Below are 17,725 nucleotides of genomic sequence, written 5' to 3'. Positions count from 1 at the left end.
CTCAAAGGAACTGAAGACACTGGCCCGTGACCAGGGCCACAAGCACCAAGCCCGAGTCAGTGGGGGCCGGTTCCATGCCGGACGCTCAGGCCTATTAACCACATAACCTGGGCCAGCTGGTGTCCACATCCCAGAGACTCAGATTACCATATGGTCCAGCAATTCCACCCTGGGTATTCACCCAAAGAACTGAAGGCAGGGTCTCCTGCTAGTACGCGTACACCCACACTCCCAGCAGCACTATTCACAGTAGCCAGAAGGTGGAAATAAGCCGTGTCCATCACAGGAGGAATGGATCAACTCTGGTCCAGCCACACAACGAATATTACTCAACCTTCAAAAGGAAGGTGTAACCTCTATGGGAAAAGAATCTGAAAAGGAATGAATATATGTATATGTATAACTGCATCACTTAGCTGTATACCTGAAACTAACACAACACTGTAAATCAACTCTACTCCAACAAGAAATAACAGTTATATTTAAAGAAATAAATAAATAAAAAAGAAGGTGATTCTGACACACGCTGTAACCTTGAGGACCTAATACTGAGTGACACCAGCCAGACACCAAAAAGACCGTGATTCCACTCATAGGAGAGCCCCAGAGTGGTCAGACTCATAGAGACAGGAAGTGGAGTGATGGCTGTGGGCTGGAGTTGTGGGGGGGCGGGGACGAGTGTTTAATGGGAACAGAGCTTCCATTTGGGGTGACAAAAAAGTGCTGGTGATGGATGGGGGTGATAGTAGCAGAACAATGTGACCGTACTTAATGCGACTTGACCAAAAAGGGTTAAGATGGTACATTTCATGTTTTGCATAGTTTACCATGATAAAAAATAAATAAATTCCAGCACACATAGGCTCAAACCGTTGCGAGAGGGCTTCCCTGGTGGCGCAGTGGTTGGGAGTCCGCCTGCCGATGCAGGGGACACGGGTTCGTGCCCCGGTCCGGGAAGATCCCACGTGCCGCGGAGCGGCTGGGCCCGTGAGCCATGGCCGCTGAGCCTGCGCGTCCGGAGCCTGTGCTCCGCAACGGGAGAGGCCACAAGAGTGAGAGGCCCGCGTACCGCAGTAAAAAAAATAAACGTTGCGAGAAAGAATCGGTGCAGATGATCGTATGCAGCCCGTGCACACAGTGGGCCCTCAAGCAGTGGTTCCCTTTACTAGTAAAGCAAGAATAAAACAAGGCGCTGGTTAATAAAGCACAAGGAAACTCAAGACGAGGGCGCCTGCGTCAGCGCTGCTCACGTACAGCTCCAAGGGCGACTCAGGCACCCGGGGGCCTGGTCCCGCCAGCCACTCCTCACCTCTTATGAACAAAGGCAATCATTAAAAATGTCTGGACTTATGGAAAGACTCCAACTGCCCCTGTCTCTGCAGGTGGTGACTCCGTTTTTGCACTAACCTCCCTGGAGAAGTCTCGAGACCTCTGATCCCTTCCGCTGAAATCATAAAACACAGGCATTCTTATCACCCCGAGCTGCTCTGTGATTCATAACTTGCTCCTCTCCCTCACACCTGCCAGGTACAAGGCCAGCAGGTGGGCAGTCTGGGAGCCAGAAAGCAAGAAAAGGAGCAGGCTGTGGCTCCCAGACCCAAGGAGACCCGGGTTCAAATCCCACCTCTGCCGTCTACCAGCTGTGCAACTTCAGGCAAGTCGCATCACCTCTCTGGTCACAGTCTCGTCACCTGTGAACTACAGAATAGGTTGCCTTCCTAAGGGAGAAGCTTACATGTGTGGGAAGGCCCCTGCAGAGAGCCTGATGCACAGTGAGGACACAAAAATGATGACCAGGCCATGACCCGGTGGCCCCCTGCTGAGTGTAAGGACGCTGCTGGGAGAGGAAATCACGGTGGATGCATCACCCACCCTGACCACACACCGTGGTCACACACACCCCCACCCCGGGCTCTCGGTTATTATTAAATAACACCCAAGGAGGGGGTGGGAGTGACGGGCAGGCTATGATTCCCCGCAGGTATAACGCCGGGCAGCTCCGAGCAGCTAAACCCCACACAGAGGGACCCCTGCCCGCCAAGGGTGTCTTCCCATCGCTTTTTGGATTAAATTGGCCAGCCTTGATTATGTTTGGATAAACTTTATTTCATGGTTTAGATTATTTGGGTTTGATTGGGAAATGTGTACCCAGCCCCTCTGCCCTGACCGGCCCTGGGGTTTGAAAAGTCAAGTACATCTTGTCCCTCCCACCAAAAAAGCAACAAAGAACACCTCCAGCTGTAAGGACGATGAAAAGTTGGTTTCTCCTGAAGGAGGAGAAATTGCTTCTAGGGAACTGTGTATGAAAATGAGATGGGAACAGCATGCCCTGTATTTCTTCGGCTTGCTCTCACAAACGTGAGCACACCTTTTCTGGGTCTTCGTCATCCACCAGCACCTAGAGGGCTCGGCCAGCCCAAGCACTGGGAAGACCAAAATAGGGATATAAGTCAACCTGGTGCGTGAAGGAATCTGAGGTTGGTTTAATGATAAAAGCTTTTCCCATGTTCCAGGCCTCTTCATCAATGTCACAACTTCCCTCTGGTGGTCTGAGGGTCCAGAAACACTCTGTGTCCCCGCAAGTCACTAACAACTCAGACCCCTTAGGGGCCAGCCGGGACTACAGAAGGCTCACTGGGTCAGCAGGACCCCTGCTGGCAGGTACCCACACCCACATCTGTCACTGACCCACGCCTTGGAAGAAGCCTGTCCCCTCCGCCAGCCTCACCTTCTCCATCAGGAAAATCCCAGTGGTCCTCGGGGGCCCTCCCAGCTCCCACAAGCCCAGTTGTTTAACTTCCTTTAAGCAGAGAAAGGCATCATGGGAGCGTGTACCTCGCACTCTGTGCTCCCCCACTGCCGTGAGCTCCTCTAGGGCAGAGACCCCAGGGAGCTCATTCCTGGATCCCTGGAGTCCAGCCCAGATCAGGCACCAGCATGATCGGTGAAGGAAGGAAGACGCAGGGGACTCTCCCAGGGTCGTGTCCGAATGTGGTCTGGTCTCTCACGGGTGAGCTGCTTTTCTGTTGCCCGCGTCTGAGCCACCAAGCAGCCCAACGTGAAGCCGGAAGGGAGAGCCGAGAACACGACTTCACAGCTGGCCAGACCTGAGTTCCAATCTCAGTTCTGCTGTTTGTGTGCTGTGTGACCCCCGGGACATTGCTTGGCCTCTCTGAGCTCCAGTATCCTCATGAGCAAAAGGATGGAGCTGCCTTTCCTTACAGGTGCTATGACGACGGGTGACTGAGTGAGGTATGCAAAGTGCCCAGGACAGTGCTGGGAACTAGCAGGCCCTTTAGACACGGCGGCAAGTCTTAGGAGCAGTGATGGCGGTGGGCCGTCCTCCTCTTTCATTCATGCTAAGAACACCTCCCAGGCAGGACTTTCAAACAGATGGCAACCAAGTCATCATCGAGGTACAGGGTACCCAGGCTTTTCGACAGCCCAGCCTTCTCCTTCCTGCCCCCCCACTTCCCTTTGCCTCTGCTTCCCCACGTGCTGGTGATCAGCAGTGGCCACCCCAGCGTGGAAGCCCATCAGGGGACCCTCCAAGGCAGGGATCAAGAGTGGATACTTCTAGTGTCCCCATTTCCCAGATGGGGAAACTGAGGCTTGGAGAAAGAAAGCAGCTGGCCCAGGGTCACATATTGACACCTGTGCACCTTGAGAACAAGGACTAAGCACGGTCCCATCTCTGGAGCTTCCCACAATGCCTGCAGCTCTTCCGCCAATATGTGTCCACTATGGCATTTAAGTTCAAGCATAAATCCAAGGCACAGAAGAGATGCCCAGGAAGAGATGGAGCTGCCAGCGATCAGAGCACAACCACAGGATGTCTCAAACCTGGGATGCACAGAGGCAGGTCCCCACTGCAGATGGCAAAACTGGGGGCCCGAGAGGCTAGGTACAGGGCTCCCCAAAGCAAAATTTCTCTCCGTTGCCAAATCTAACGGCACGTTTCACATGGCTTCAGCTAGACGATGAATTTCCTTCTCCAGTCTTCAATATGAACTCAAGAGGGGCAGTATAGCCTAGTGGGCAGAGCCCGGGGGACTCGGTCCAAGCCGGCTCTGCCCCACACACCTTGTGGTCTCTTCCCCACTCTCTGCCTCGGTGTCCCCGTCTAGACAATGAAGGGGTTGGGTGAGATGATCTCTCGGGACCCCTGATCCTAGATCGTTTAAAATTAACTCAAGCCGTCAGGTCACCAGAGGCGGACCCATTTCTGGACCATCCCATCCAAGCAGAGGGCGCACAGCCTCCTCTGCCCCTTTCGGATTCCCTTTCAAGCTGCAGAACGTGGCCGCCTTGCTCTGAGATCTCTGATGTCGGTGGCCAGTGCTGCTGCTTCACATCCACTAACTGCTTTAAGCGCTGCACCCGGCGCTGCATTAAAAATTAATTACACATGCTATTTTATTGCCAGTGCATAATGTAATGAGCACCAGCTGTGCTAAACAGCCAAACTCCTTTTTAAGACAGCTATAAAAAAAAAGAAAGAAAGAAAGCAACTGCACTTCCAAAGGCCTCTCCTGTCAGAGCAGAAAAACAGCAACATCTTGTGCGGATTTGAACAGAACTCTTTGATTTAGCTCTGCCTTCAGAATGTCTGAAGGGCCGGCTTGCAGAGGGAAACGGAATCTGGTGAGGCTGCACCGGTCTCCACTCCGGGATGTTGCTGGGACCCCCCTTTTATCTAAGGACAGTCATGCGGGTAGGTGCCCCTGCCCCCCACTAGGCAGCATCGCACTCCTTCTGGCCCCCAATCCCCGTCTGGCGCCCGGTGGTGCTGGAGGAGATGTGAGTCTGCAGCTCTGGCGGACAGGGGACTTTTCTGGAGTCCACCCAAGCCCTGCCACCCTCCGTCCCGGGAGCCTTGCAGCTCTCCATGGCCTCGCCCAGCACTTCCTCCGATTACTGAAGGAGGTGCCTGGGTTCTAAAGGCAGGTGGTCAAGGGCAGCCTCTGCAGCAGCGTGATTCCAAGAAGCCAGCAGACACCAGAGCAGACTCCAGGAACCACTGATAAGCTGGACCCACAGCCCCTTGCACGATGTAGACACCGGCGCAGGGCGTACAGACTACTCTTTAAATTTTTAATAATTCCCCTGAAAGCCCTTCCTCCACAGCGATCCAACCACCATGGCCCCTGGGACCTGGTGAGCCCAGAAAGACCCCACAAGGAATGGGACTTTGCAGAATCAGGAGAAAGGCAAGGGAGTGTCTGGAACCTTCCCCGAAAGAGTGCTTCTGTCCACCCACACTCACCCACACTCACTTCTCTTCTTCACCCCATACTCACCCCTCCCTCCAAGGTCTCCACGGAGGCCCCCACGCCCCACCGGAGCGCCTCTGCACCCCCTGCCCCAGACTGGAGGCATATGCACCAGCAGGGGCCTGGAGAGCGTTGCCATCTTGGGCCACATCGCCCTGCGGCTGCCCACTGATCCTCCAGTGTCAATCAAACCCAGACCGAAATGAAACTACGGCCTGCTTCTTGCTCTGGTATGAAATGTGCAAAGCACAGACCATATCATTAACATAAAACTTCCAGAAATAAGACCACTTTCCAGACAGACTGTATCAATTGCATCAAGCTTCCACAGCTAGGGTGGTCTAAGCTACGGCATCCCATTGGAAGGATTCGGTTATAAAAACCAACGCAAAATGAACACTGGGATATAACTGAAAGAGGAGAAAACGACAGATTCTACTGTGAAATCCTACTATGTACTTACAGGTATTCTTTTATCTTTATTGTCCCTTTAACCCATGCCAAGACACCCCAGACTAGTTAAATAACACAGCAAGCACAATTTCAGTAGAAAAGTAAATTGAATTTAACTTTACAAGATTGCCCTGTGATTTCAGCATATCCTAATGACTGCAACTGACTCCTTCTATTAAATCCAAACACTTCACTTCCCCGAGCCAGGATCCTGTGCGTTCTTGCTGAAGACCTTGAACTTCACCAAGCGCATGTATTAATCATCATGGCTGATGACCATTTGCGGCTTTTAAATATGCAATGAAGTTTCTCAGTTCCTTTTCCACTTCCCAATGCTGGTACACGATCTGAGCCAGCCAGGAGGCTAAATGCCTTTAAGAATGGAAACTAGGGATCCAGCTTGATTCCAAACAGAGCCGAGCAGGTAATGATATAATGATGTGAAATCCATCCTGCTCAGGCATGAGTCAGAATGTCTGGAGGGCTCACTCAGCAAGAGGCATTGTTCTCAGCACCTGGCGTGTATGACCTCAGCCAGTCCTCAGAACAAGTCTTCAATGACCCCCATTTTACAGGTGAGGAAACTGAGGCAGAGGGTGGCAATGACTTGTCCAAGGTCACAGAGCCATACAGGACAGAGCAGCCTTCACCCTGCAGTCTGATACTCTGATGACTGCCTCCCAATGGTAGAAACCTCAGAATAGGGAAGGGTTCAGGGGTCCAAAGCCCAGTGGTTCTCTGAACACCCCACCCCTGCCTTGGGAACCCCTGCCAAGTCCCATACCCAGGCATCCCTAGCATCTCAGGAATCGACACTGATCAGTATGTTCTCAATATGAGGAGCCTCGTTTTTTTGTTTGTTTTGTTTTGTTTTGTTTTGTTGCGGTACGTGGGCCTCTCACTGCTGTGGCCTCTCCCGTTGCGGAGCACAGGCTCCGGACGCGCAGGCTCAGCGACCATGGCTCACGGGCCCAGCTGCTCTGCGGCGTGTGGGATACTGTCGGACCAGGGCACGAACCCGTGTCCCCTACATCGGCAGGCGGACTCTCAACCACTGCATCACCAGGGAAGCCCAAGGAGCCTCGTTTTTAAATGTTACATATGTACCACACACACGTGTGTATGTGTGTGTGTGTATACATATATATATTTACACAAGGGGAAACTGAGGCCCAGAGAGGGGAAATGACTTATTCAAGGTCACTGGCCAGGTGGAGTAAAGGCCAAGACCACAGCCTTAGACTTTTGATTCCCCGGGCACCTTGGAGAAGTTCCTACGTGGAATTTCTCAGGGTAGAAATTTCAGTTTCCAGGAACACCGCAACTCAACAGAGTCAAAAAGCAAAGGGGGCTCCCCTGGTGGCGCAGTGGTTGAGCGTCCGCCTGCCAATGCAGGGGACACGGGTTCGTGCCCCGGTCCGGGAAGATCCCACATGCCGCGAAGCAGCTGGGCCCGTGAGCCATGGCAGCTGAGCCTGCGTGTCCGGAGCCTGCGCTCCGCAACGGGAGAGGTCACGGCAGTGAGAGCCCCGCATACCGCAAAAAAAAAAAAAAAAAAAGCAAAGGGGACCCCTCCTTCCCACTGTGACCATCAGAAGGAGATCTGGGGTTGGGGTCCTGGGAGGCAGGGCTGTTTGGGATGCCACCAGCCGGAAAGGTACACAAACACACATACCTGTGTGGTTTTCTCCCCCATGATATCACATCCTTCCATAAATAACCTCAAATGCATTCACGGGCATGCAATTAACCTGTGTGAAACACAGTTACATCAGGGTTTTCCATATTAATTTGAAGAGATAGGTTCAGTGCATCCTGATCTGAAAAGGGACAGAACAAAGTAAGGACGGCGGCCCCTTTCCATCTTTACAGAGGACCGCTTCTTCCTAACGGGTTACTGGGAATTTAATGGCTCCATTCAAACTACTAATTAAACAGGCACTAAAAACACTTCAGCAAACAGCCCAGTGCCAGGGACAGAAGCCACAAAGGGACCAAAACCACTGGAATAGGATATTTTCAGGTACTGAAACTGATCTGAAAATACGATGGCACAACCCGGTGCAGGCTAATTACCGCAGACCCATCGATGAGAGATCAGTGCCGGCGATCAGGGTAGAGTGTCAGAAGCTGAGGGTCGGCCCCTTAGCAGGTCAGGAGGAGAGGTCCCAGGGACCCCAGGAACAGACACAGTCCCACCTCACTCCCCTCCCCAGCACTGCCAGCAAGCATAGGGGCTGTTCGCGGGCTCTGAGCCCTCACGGCATCAAATTCTAAAATCCAAGAAGGCTCTAAGCCAGGTGAGCCAACGCCAAAGGTGAAGCAGGTGCAGGATGAGTGACCCAGGATCAAACCCCACCTCTGCCCTTCCATCCCCTCCCTACAGGTCCCCATTCCCACTCCACCACCCGGCCCACCAGACTGCAAGCTGCAGGAGGGCTGGGACCTGCCATGATGGACCGCACTGAGGTCTGCACAAGAATGAATGAATGGGGGGTTCCCCGGCGGTCCAGTGGTTAGGACTCCGCACTTCCAGTGCTGGGGGCCAAGGTTCGATCCCTGGTCGGGAAACTAAGATCCCACAAGATGAGCAGTGTGGCAAAAAAAAAAAAAAAAAAAGAATGAATGAATGAATGAGTGAGTGAACAAATGAAGGTGAGCCTCATTTTCTCAACTGTAAAGTGGGGACAGTAAACCCACCTCCTAAGGTGGCCGTGAGCATTAAATTCAAGAACGCACACAAAATGCCTAGCGCAAGGCAGCACACAGTAGGCCCTCAAGTCACGGTCCCTACAAGGAAGCGGGTGGCACTGTGGCTGAGAGAGTGACTGGGTGAGAACGTCCCCAGGATGTAGGCAGAGGCATGGGGCTCAGCGGGAAGAGGGGTGGCCTTGTCGGGAGGCACCCTGACCACAAATCCCAGTTCTGCAACCTGGGCCCAGCCCCTCACCCTCCCCAAGCCTCTGTCTCCCCATCTGTAAAACAGGGGTGTAACAGCTCCTGCTCGGCACCACAGCTTCTAAGCAGAGCCAGAAGTTAAGCAAAGTGGAAAGTTAAGCAAAGCCCCAGGCACTCCACTGCCAGGGAGAGCGTGTTCCCGCACCACAGAACTTAACCAAGTCCAGTCATGAACGCTCAGGCTGATCTTTGACAGTACGGCCCCCCGAGTGGTTGCAGGGCTGCAGCACTGATTACAGGAAGCCATTAGAGCAGGGCAGCCACCCAGACGGAGTAGGCATCCCACACTCAGCAAGCAGGGATCACAGCACAGACCTGCGGAGCTGGGACCGGAGCCCCAATCCCCGTGGGCACCCAGGCAGCCCGGGGCAGGGAGCCGGCTTCTCTGTAAGCTGTGCGGACTCCTTCCCAGGTGATTCAGTCTTTGCTTTGTGCGTTCAAGACACAAGACCAGTACCTATGATGTCACGATCTGTCACAGCAAGGGGTGCTGAAGGCTGCAGGCCACCCCACCAGCAGGAAGGCCCAGGGAGCTCTTGACCCTGGAGCTGGGCCACCTGTGGCCCTCTGCAGAGCTGTGGTTCTAACAGGGACCATCCCTTGGGACAGCTTCAATTAAAAGCAAAACCTGCCCAATAAACAGTTTTCCTTTTACCACTCGAGTCAAGAGAAAGCCTGCAACATGCCCGGTGAGAAAGCAGGGACACAAAGAATCTGCCCTGGCTCGGCACCCACCCTCTCCTCTCCCGGCCCCTGCAGGACATTCGCCACCACCGGTGTCTGTGTCAGCATCCCAGCTCCCGTGGCCTCAGTGCTTTTTGCATCAGGCTCCGCAAAGATACTGGGCAGGAGAGGCTGGAATGAGAGGTCCCTGCCTGCAAATTCCAGGGACCCCAGGCCAGGGCAGGAGTTTGGGTTTTGCTTGGGGAGGGAGCAGGGATGTAACAGAGAGCAGGTCGGGTCGCCACACTGCGCTGTCTGCCCATCTGTATAATGGGCAGCCACGCAGACCCGGAGCTGGGCGCTCAGCCCCGCCCCCTACCCCTACCCCCACCCCCGACACACCCCACAATGTTTCACTCCCTCCCAGAGCCGAAGCTAACAGGCTCCTTCAGAGAAAACTTTTTTCTAAAAGTTAATGGGCAACACATTCTCGCAAAGAGAAACTCAGCATTTTGGACGGCTCCAGGGATGTACACAGACAACCAAAGAATCTTCTCCTAGCCATGAGCTGGGGGTGAGGGTACTGGTTGGGGTTGGGGAGGGGGGGCGGCAGTGGCGAGGGCAGAAGAAAACCTCAGATGTTAAGCGTTATCCAATTAAACTTTAGCTAAACAGCCCAAAGAGATGAAATTTGGGGGCTGGGGGAAGGCGTTCTGGGAGTGAGACCTCAGAATGGGTGGAGGCACGGGGGTATCTCCTGACCAATGGGGACCAGGGCACCCGGGTACAGCTCTGCCGACATCCTTCGCCATTTCCCCGGCACCTCCCCAAAAGTGCCTTCTAGGGTGCAAGTTGCACGTCTCCCCTGGGTCCCCACCTTGCCCCAGCCCACCTGGGAGCGGCAGCCGCCAGCCCTGCCCAGGGCACACCCGCCATCCCCGGGAGCCCGCCCCCACCGCGGCCGTCGGTTACCTGACAACTGACACTGGCATCCAAAGGGAGCCTCCGTCTGACCCTCACCCTGAGTCCCGTCACCCGAGACAGGGCGCGCGCTGCAGCACGGCAGGGGGAAGCAGGGCGGTAGAGCGCCCAGGGCACGAAGAGGTGAAGTAATCACAGATGTGTGAGGGTGGGAGGAGGAAGCAGCTATGGGGGCCATCGCTGGCAGCTGGGCAGGCCTGCACGGCCCTGGAGAGAAAACAATAGAAAAGGCTGGTCAGTCGGACCCTGGACTGGGCAAGGGCTTCAGGGTGTGGAACGGGGCCCGGGGCAGAGGGCTGCAGGCTGCCCTTCCAGGGTGGGAGGCTCAGGGTGGCAGCCCCTGTGGGGGGCTTGGCGGGGGTGGAGAAGGGGGATGCAGCTGGGACTCGGGTGGGGGCAGGGGTCAGGGAAGCGGGAGGGGCCTGAGGGGCTCCTATGTCCTCAGCTGCCAGGTTGGGCTGTCTTGGGACCAGACTTCCATCCCAGGGAGGCCTAATGCCGGGGCCGGGACAGATAGGAGCTGTTGGGGGCCCCTGATCCCAGGAAGGTCTCCCCAGGTAGGGACTTCTGGAGTGTTCTGGAGCAGACCCCATTTGGGGATCTGTTTCCCCAAATCTGGGCCACCCCCCTCTGGAAGACCCAGTAAGTTCCAGGCCACCACTGTTCGCTCCATCAGGATGGGCTGCTGGTGCAGGCCTCAGACACCTCCAGGCCACCTCCCAGCGCCTGGGCACTGGCTGAGCCTCCAGCCTGGAGGACTGCCCGCCGGTGCCCCCTCCGGCCCACAGTCCTCAGCAACCGACACCTACACGCAGCACCCAAGCCCCAAGGCCTGTGGGACGGCTCTGAACCTCCTCCCCGAGAAAGCACCGGCACCGCCCAGCACCCCTCTTCACACCTCCCCGGGTCTGACAGCCACAGCGCAGGGCCAGGGGCCTGCCTGTCTCCAGCAGCCCTGCGGCTCGCCCGGGCTCCCCGGCAAGGCCTGCGTTTGATTTGGCCGTTTATCTTCAATGGCTAAGAGACCACCAGGGCACAACATTTGTGTGGAGCCCTTGCCAAAACCACAAGTGAAGAAGCCCAAATTCCCTGGGTAAATAATTGAGCGGAGAAGCATCAGACAAAAGGAAAACATCAAGAAGATGACGGGCAGCTGGGCCCCGGGCCGGCCCTGCCAGGGATGCCACCCCGCACCCCCAGGCTGTCAGTGCCCCGCACAGGTCTACAGGGGCGGGGATCTGCCCACTCTACGGCCCCCATGAGGGAGTACCCCGTCCGGAAGAGCCACGGGGCCCTGCAAGCCCACCGTGAGCCAGCAGCCTATCAATCTTGATCGTGAGTGCACTTCCCGGCATGCCCTTGGGGGCAGGGCTCAGCAGACCCACTGCACAGACCAGGAAACTGAGGACATGACTGCAGAAAACTGCAGACAGCAGCAGACAGCCCCATCAAAACCCCGGCTGGCTGCCTGGCTCCAGAAGCAGGGCTCTTTCTCTGTGCCCCCTGTCTCTCCAAAACAGGTATTATCCAGGACCAGGGGCATTAGAGCATTTGAGGACCACTTGCACATGTCCGGCCAAGAGGCCAACGCTAACACCACCACCAGCACCTGGCCCCTCTGGGCCAATGAAGACCTTCGCTAGGCTAGGCTCAGGGCCCAGGCCATTTCTGAGCCCATGACACAGCCCTGGAAGGTGTGGCCAAGACCTCATGCGCTGTTCCAGTGACAGACACTGAGCGCAAGGCCGAGTCCCAGATCTGGTGCAGGCCCTCGAGAAACGTCAGCACCTGAGACCAACGTCGGCCACCTCCTCCCGGAAGCCTGCCCTGGCTGGTCCTTGCCTGAAACTCCCCAGCAGTGGACACAGCATGTCCGTCCTTGTCAACCACGTCAGCCCCACTTCACACCATGGAAAGCTCCGGGTCATCGTAACTGTGACAGCAGCTCTGTGCTGGGTCCCTACCACAAGGAGCTGGGCTCATTTCACCTCAAACACCTCACTCGGCAGGGAAGACCACCCCCCATCCCACAGGGCGGAAACTGAGGCTCGGGGAGGTCTGGACTCGAACCCAGTGTGTCTCCAAAGCCTGGATGTGCCCTGCCTCCGCCTGGGGCTGCAGCTGGGGTGGAGTAACCAGGGAACCCCAGAATCTTGAGAGGAAGGGTGGGAGGGAGCCTGAGGGTCCTTGGGCTGAGTCGGGCTGCTGGAGGTTACAAAAAACAACTCCGGGCCCCCAGGTTCGAGGCCACAGCACAGCCACCACCATTTACCATGGCTGAGAAAACCAGCAGGATGCACAGGTAACTGCTGTCCCAGGCCGGAAGGGTGCAGAACCTGTGTGTCCATGCTTGGGAGGAAGGACCAAAGGGCGTGTCTGGCCGCACCCCTCTCCTTCTGGAAAGGTCGGGCTGAGTTAGGGCCAGAGTCTGTAAAGGCAAAACGTCATCCTCCAACTCAGGTAGGGCTGGGGGGCTGGGCCGCCCCCTGGAGGGGCTTCTGAGTGGCCTCATTAGACTTCTGGCCTCCATGAAGCCCACCTGCTCCAGGGACTGGCTCAGTGGACGCAGGGGAGAGGGAAGCAAGGGTCAGGGGCTTCCAATCCTAAGCTGCCCACAGAGGACCCTCAGGGTGCTCTCAGAGGGACCCTCTGCCCTGGGGGAGGTCCCCTCATGCCAGCCAGAGCAGCTTAAACCGGAATCCTGCCCAAAGGTGGAACTCCAAAAACACTCTTCTGAAGCTGCAAAAGCCCAAGGTGATGCCAAGAGCCACCTATTGTATGATGAGAGGAAGTGTCCGGAAGAGCACATCCACGGAGACTGAGACGGAAAGCAGAGAGGTGGCCGCCAGGGGCCGGGGAGGGGGGCCGGGAGAGTAAGGGCTAAAGGGTGGAGGGTTTCTTTGGGGGGATGAGGGAAATGCTCTGGTGTCAGTGTACAGCTGCACAACATGGTGAACATACTCAAAACCACTGACTGCACACCTTAAACTGGTGGATTTTACATGATGTGACTCTTATCTCAATTTTTTTTTAAAGCCCAACGTGAAGACTGTCTCTGGCTGCAGCACCTGTCCCAGGCCACCTCCCAGCCCTGGGGGTGGCTGCCTTGAGAAGCGCAGCCAGGGAATCCAGAACGCACTTGACAGAGGACTTGAGACCCTGTGATGAGACTGTGCACCTAAGCAGAGGCGGAAGAAGCCCAAAGCACAGAGGCTACGCTGCCTCGGAGAGAGGCCCACGTCCGTCTCCTCCTCTGCCATCTCCTGGCCGCATGACCCGGTTTGAGTCACTGTCTCAGAGCCTCGCCTTTAAAGGAAGGTCAGGACACGCCTGGCCATCTAGTAAACACCCAATAACCGTCACTATCCTTCATTTATTTTCCATTCTGGAACTTTCTCTAACTCCCTATGGGTCCTCCCCACAGCATGGCAGCAAAGGCCGCCACCACCCGTCCCCACAAAGCCCTGAAAGGCACTCCTTTAACAAGGTACTCTCTTCTGAGGTCTAGGCCGGCTCCCCTCTGGAGCTGGAACAGACACACGTGTACCGAGGTATGTGGCAGAGGGACGCCAAGACGCCATCTCAGCTTTACGTGGGATCCAGGTGGCTTAAAGATAAAATCCCGGCTGGCTCGATTCCTTACCATGGAAGTTCACTTTGGTTAAAGGAAAAAGAAATAAACAATGGCTACATATGTCACCTCATTTAAGCCCAGCAGCCTTCCTATCAGAGAGCTATTAGGACCCTCCTCTCACAGACAAGGAAACTGAGGCTGGGTGTCCAACACCGCAAGGCTCAGAGGGCTGAGACTCTAGCTCTATGCAATCCATACAGAAAGGTACAAAATGACCAAAATTAAGACCCCTAAGATATCTCCTAAGCTCCAAATCCGGGTGATTTGGAATGCCTCCATTCTGCGGGAGTCTGTAACCACCCATCTCCCTTCTAGAGGGGCCCTGCAGATGGTCCTGCCTCACTCTGCACACATGCGCACTACCCAGCAAACACGCCCACACCGACTGATGCAGACACAAAAAACTCCCTGGAAAAGCCCCAGCCTGGTTTCGAGGGGAAGGCGAGCCTTTCCCAACGCTGCATCCTCGGTGTCCCCTCCCACATGGGAGGGTTACAGATTCCTAGCTAGCAAGAGGAGTTCTAGAATACACTGTGTAGGAGATGTATATTTTTCTCCCTACCGATGCCTTTCAATGGATACATTTTATAAGCCAAGAACTCCTACTGATGGTGCAAAAATGAATCATAGATCAAGGAGGGAGACAGACATGGAGCGAGTGCATGTGAGTGAGGGCCACTGGCAAGGAAACCTGACAGTCCCCGCGCCCCCTCCCCCCATGCCAAGACATTAATTCTCACAAGTCGGAGAAAATTACTATGCATGAATGCAAAAAGCATGATCAGGAGTAATTAACATGGCTTCATATGCAAATTTTATTAATGCAGAAGTACAAAGTCATTATGCAAATGAGACTTACGTCAACTCTCTTGACAAATATTCATCTCTGAGGCTCAAGTTTCTTCCTTTTTATTTATTTATTTAATTTCTCTCCCCACCCCCACCCCCACCTTTTTTTTTTCCTGGTGGTTTGGTTTGGTTTTTCGGTTTTTTGTTTGTTTGTTTGTTTGCAGGTGGGGGGCAGGTAGGGCTGGTGGCCACTTCGGTGGCAGCAAACCACGAGGTCTGTTTGACAAGTCTGCAGAGTTGTTTTTCAACCAGAGAAATTTATTCTTGCATTGTTGATTTTTTTTTTTTTTTTTTTTTGCGGGGGAGTGCTGCTGGCAGGTACAAGACAGCTCATAGGAGAAGAGGAAAAAGTAAAAAAATTAAAAAAAAAGCTCTGGGCAGCAGGCAGCCAATCAAAACGCCAGAGCCTGTAATGAGGGCGATTGATGGCTCTTTGGCTTTTACTGCAGGGTAATGAACTAGACTCCAGTCTGAGGAGGGGGAAAATATGAATATTCATGAGACTGTGCTCCTGCCTTTGATGATTAAAGAAATTTTTAATATTCAAATAAGCACTTGCCAAGTGATTAACAAAGAACATGCACGCAGAAATATGGAAATGGGAGCCGGGAAGGATTCGAGAGGCGAACAGACTGCAGGAAAGGCAGCCCCAAATTTCATAAACAAGATAGGCAGATAACCCAGTTCGCACGCGGGCAAATAAAAACATTTCTTTCGATCGCTTAAATATTTTGCCAGCTACTTTGTCTTAAGGATGATAAAAATATTACGTATTAAGCAGGAGGGGGTAGCAGGGAGGGAGAAAGAGAGAGAAATCGCATGAAGTCAAATGCTCTGCTCACACTGAAGAATCCTCATCCTAGCCCACCTCCCCGCACCCCGATGGGAAACGGGAACTCCTTCTGGTTTGCTAGAGAGAGAAGATGGAGGGAAGCCACCTTAGACTTGAAAACCCAGTGATGGAGGTTCTGGCCTGCCTGTCGGGGGCACTGCGTGGTGGGGATATGGCCTGGGGTTGGCATGTCCGCGGCAAGTGGTCATTTGTTGCTTCAAGGCTGGTCCAGAGGCTCAAAGGCAGGAGACCATGACATCTAGAGGTGGAGGGGGTGTGATTCTTGGGGTCTCCAACCTGGAGAGCTCAGGGCCTCCTCTGGACTCAGACCCTGGTCAAAACACCTAAGGAAAGTAGTCGTAGGGAATAACAGGTACATCTCGAGAAGGTGAGCCGACTCAGACTCTAGCATGGGGTCCGGCCTGGGCCTCTGCAGGGCCATCGAGGGAAAGGGCTCCATCAATCCAGCAGCCTCCATGAGCTGTCTGCTAGGGCTCCTATTTTAACAGCTCCACCACGGGTTCACGGTGAAGCACATAATAACAGTATCAGCTAGTAAAACGACCCTGCGGTTAAAACACATCTAATTAGCAGCCGATGACATCCATTTTGGCGATTTCCTATTTGAAAGAAGCAGAGCGCTACCTTAGAGACAGGCGGTGGATACTTACCCAATAAACCCAGGCCTTTCCATCATCTGTCTCTTTCTCTCTCTCCCTCTTTTGCGGGGACTGGGGAGGGGTGGGTAGAGAGTAGGGAGTGGTTGAGACAGTGGGAATAGGGAAGAAAGATTCTAAGGAGGCTTCTTTGTTACTCAATTTCTGAGCTACAAGGGTCCTGGGGGAGGGGTACTCAAAAAATAAATTCCTTCACTCCACAGGTATTATTTCATGTCTTTTTCTTAGTTTTTCATAACCAAGCTCTGGGAACCAGCGAAGACTAGAAGTTGTTTTTCATTTCATTCTAGATATAGATACAGATACAGATATAGATATAGATATAGATATATAAAATAAGACAAAGCAGAAAGGGAATCCAAGGCTTTAAGCGAACGCAGTAAGTCACCGTGAGAACCCCCAAGCCCAAGGTCAGGTCCCCAGGGCAGGCCCCGAGGGTGAGTGGGTGTGGGGCACGGCTTGGTCACTGCACCAGAGCGTTTGGGGGACCTAAAAATCCTCTATGGGGAGCTGCAGCTCCCCAAGTCCCACTTCCCACTACCAGATTCACATTTAGTCAGGCTAGTCTGAGCACCCACCAGGGTGTCCCTGGCTGCAGCAGGTTTGGGTGTGGGGGTGCATGTGTAAGGTCCTTTAGAAGAGAAGCAAGGAAAAGGAGAAATGAGGTCTCACGGGGTTTGCACAGCTGTGTTTCAAGCCTTCCCTTACGGTCATTACAGGAGAGACAAAACACATAGCTCCAATCCACGTCCGGCCTTTACTGAGGCTGCATGCTGCCAACAGCAGCCCTCTCGCCTGCCTGGGAGAGTGGAGGTTCCGATGCAGGTGGAAGGGGCTGCTTGGCTTTCCTCCCTGCAGCCTGGGCCTGGCCGGGCTTAGGAACACCGTGGGTACCCAGTGCCGGGCAGCAGGAGGGAGGAGCCTGCAAGAACGTCTCTGGGCCTAAGGCCAGGTCTACTGCCACTCCCCCAGTGAACATCCAGAGACCGCCCAGAGCCCTGGGTTAACACCAGGGCATCTTCCTGCACCCACATTCTCCAGAAGGCTTGGCCACCGAGAGGAGGCCAGAAGCACAGCCCTCCCGACACCCCAAGCCTGGCCACCTCCCCCTGGTGCGCCTCCCACCTCCTGTGCTCCTGAGATCTGTCACGGTGAATCACCACTTCAACTATTTTTGCTCTGCAGTACGCGGCACATTTAATGCATCCCAGAAAAGGGAGAGGCGAGGCACAGGAACAACCTTGCCCCCCAAAAACACCGCCACACCCGCTTTCCTCCTTCCACCGGGGCTCGAAAAGGGAACACCCTCCCCGGCAGCTGCATCTTGCAGTTAGAAGCAGGCATACACGCGCACCCCCTGGCCAGGCCCAAAAGCACCTGTTCCAATGACTACCAACCACAATTT

General features: G+C 54.5%; 1 protein-coding gene across 9 annotated transcripts in view; it reads right to left on the bottom strand.

The window, feature by feature from the left end:
* Positions 1-17,725, bottom strand: part of BCL11B (BCL11 transcription factor B) — a 93,571-nt gene that overhangs the window by 41,389 nt on the left and 34,457 nt on the right. For 6 of the 9 annotated variants that reach the window (XM_073800070.1, XM_033850640.2, XM_033850641.2 and 3 more), the window contains one exon: positions 10,320-10,535. The exons of the other annotated variants lie outside the window; for them this stretch is intronic. In XM_073800070.1, the coding sequence (XP_073656171.1) occupies positions 10,320-10,535 (216 nt within the window). The remainder of the gene's footprint in view (positions 1-10,319; positions 10,536-17,725) is intronic. 9 annotated transcript variants of the gene reach the window in all.

This window comes from Tursiops truncatus, chromosome 2 (assembly GCF_011762595.2).
Source record: "Tursiops truncatus isolate mTurTru1 chromosome 2, mTurTru1.mat.Y, whole genome shotgun sequence".
NCBI classification, from domain to species: Eukaryota; Metazoa; Chordata; class Mammalia; order Artiodactyla; family Delphinidae; genus Tursiops; species Tursiops truncatus.
Note: the sequence above shows the minus strand (reverse complement) of the source record. Positions and strands in the feature narration are given on the sequence as shown.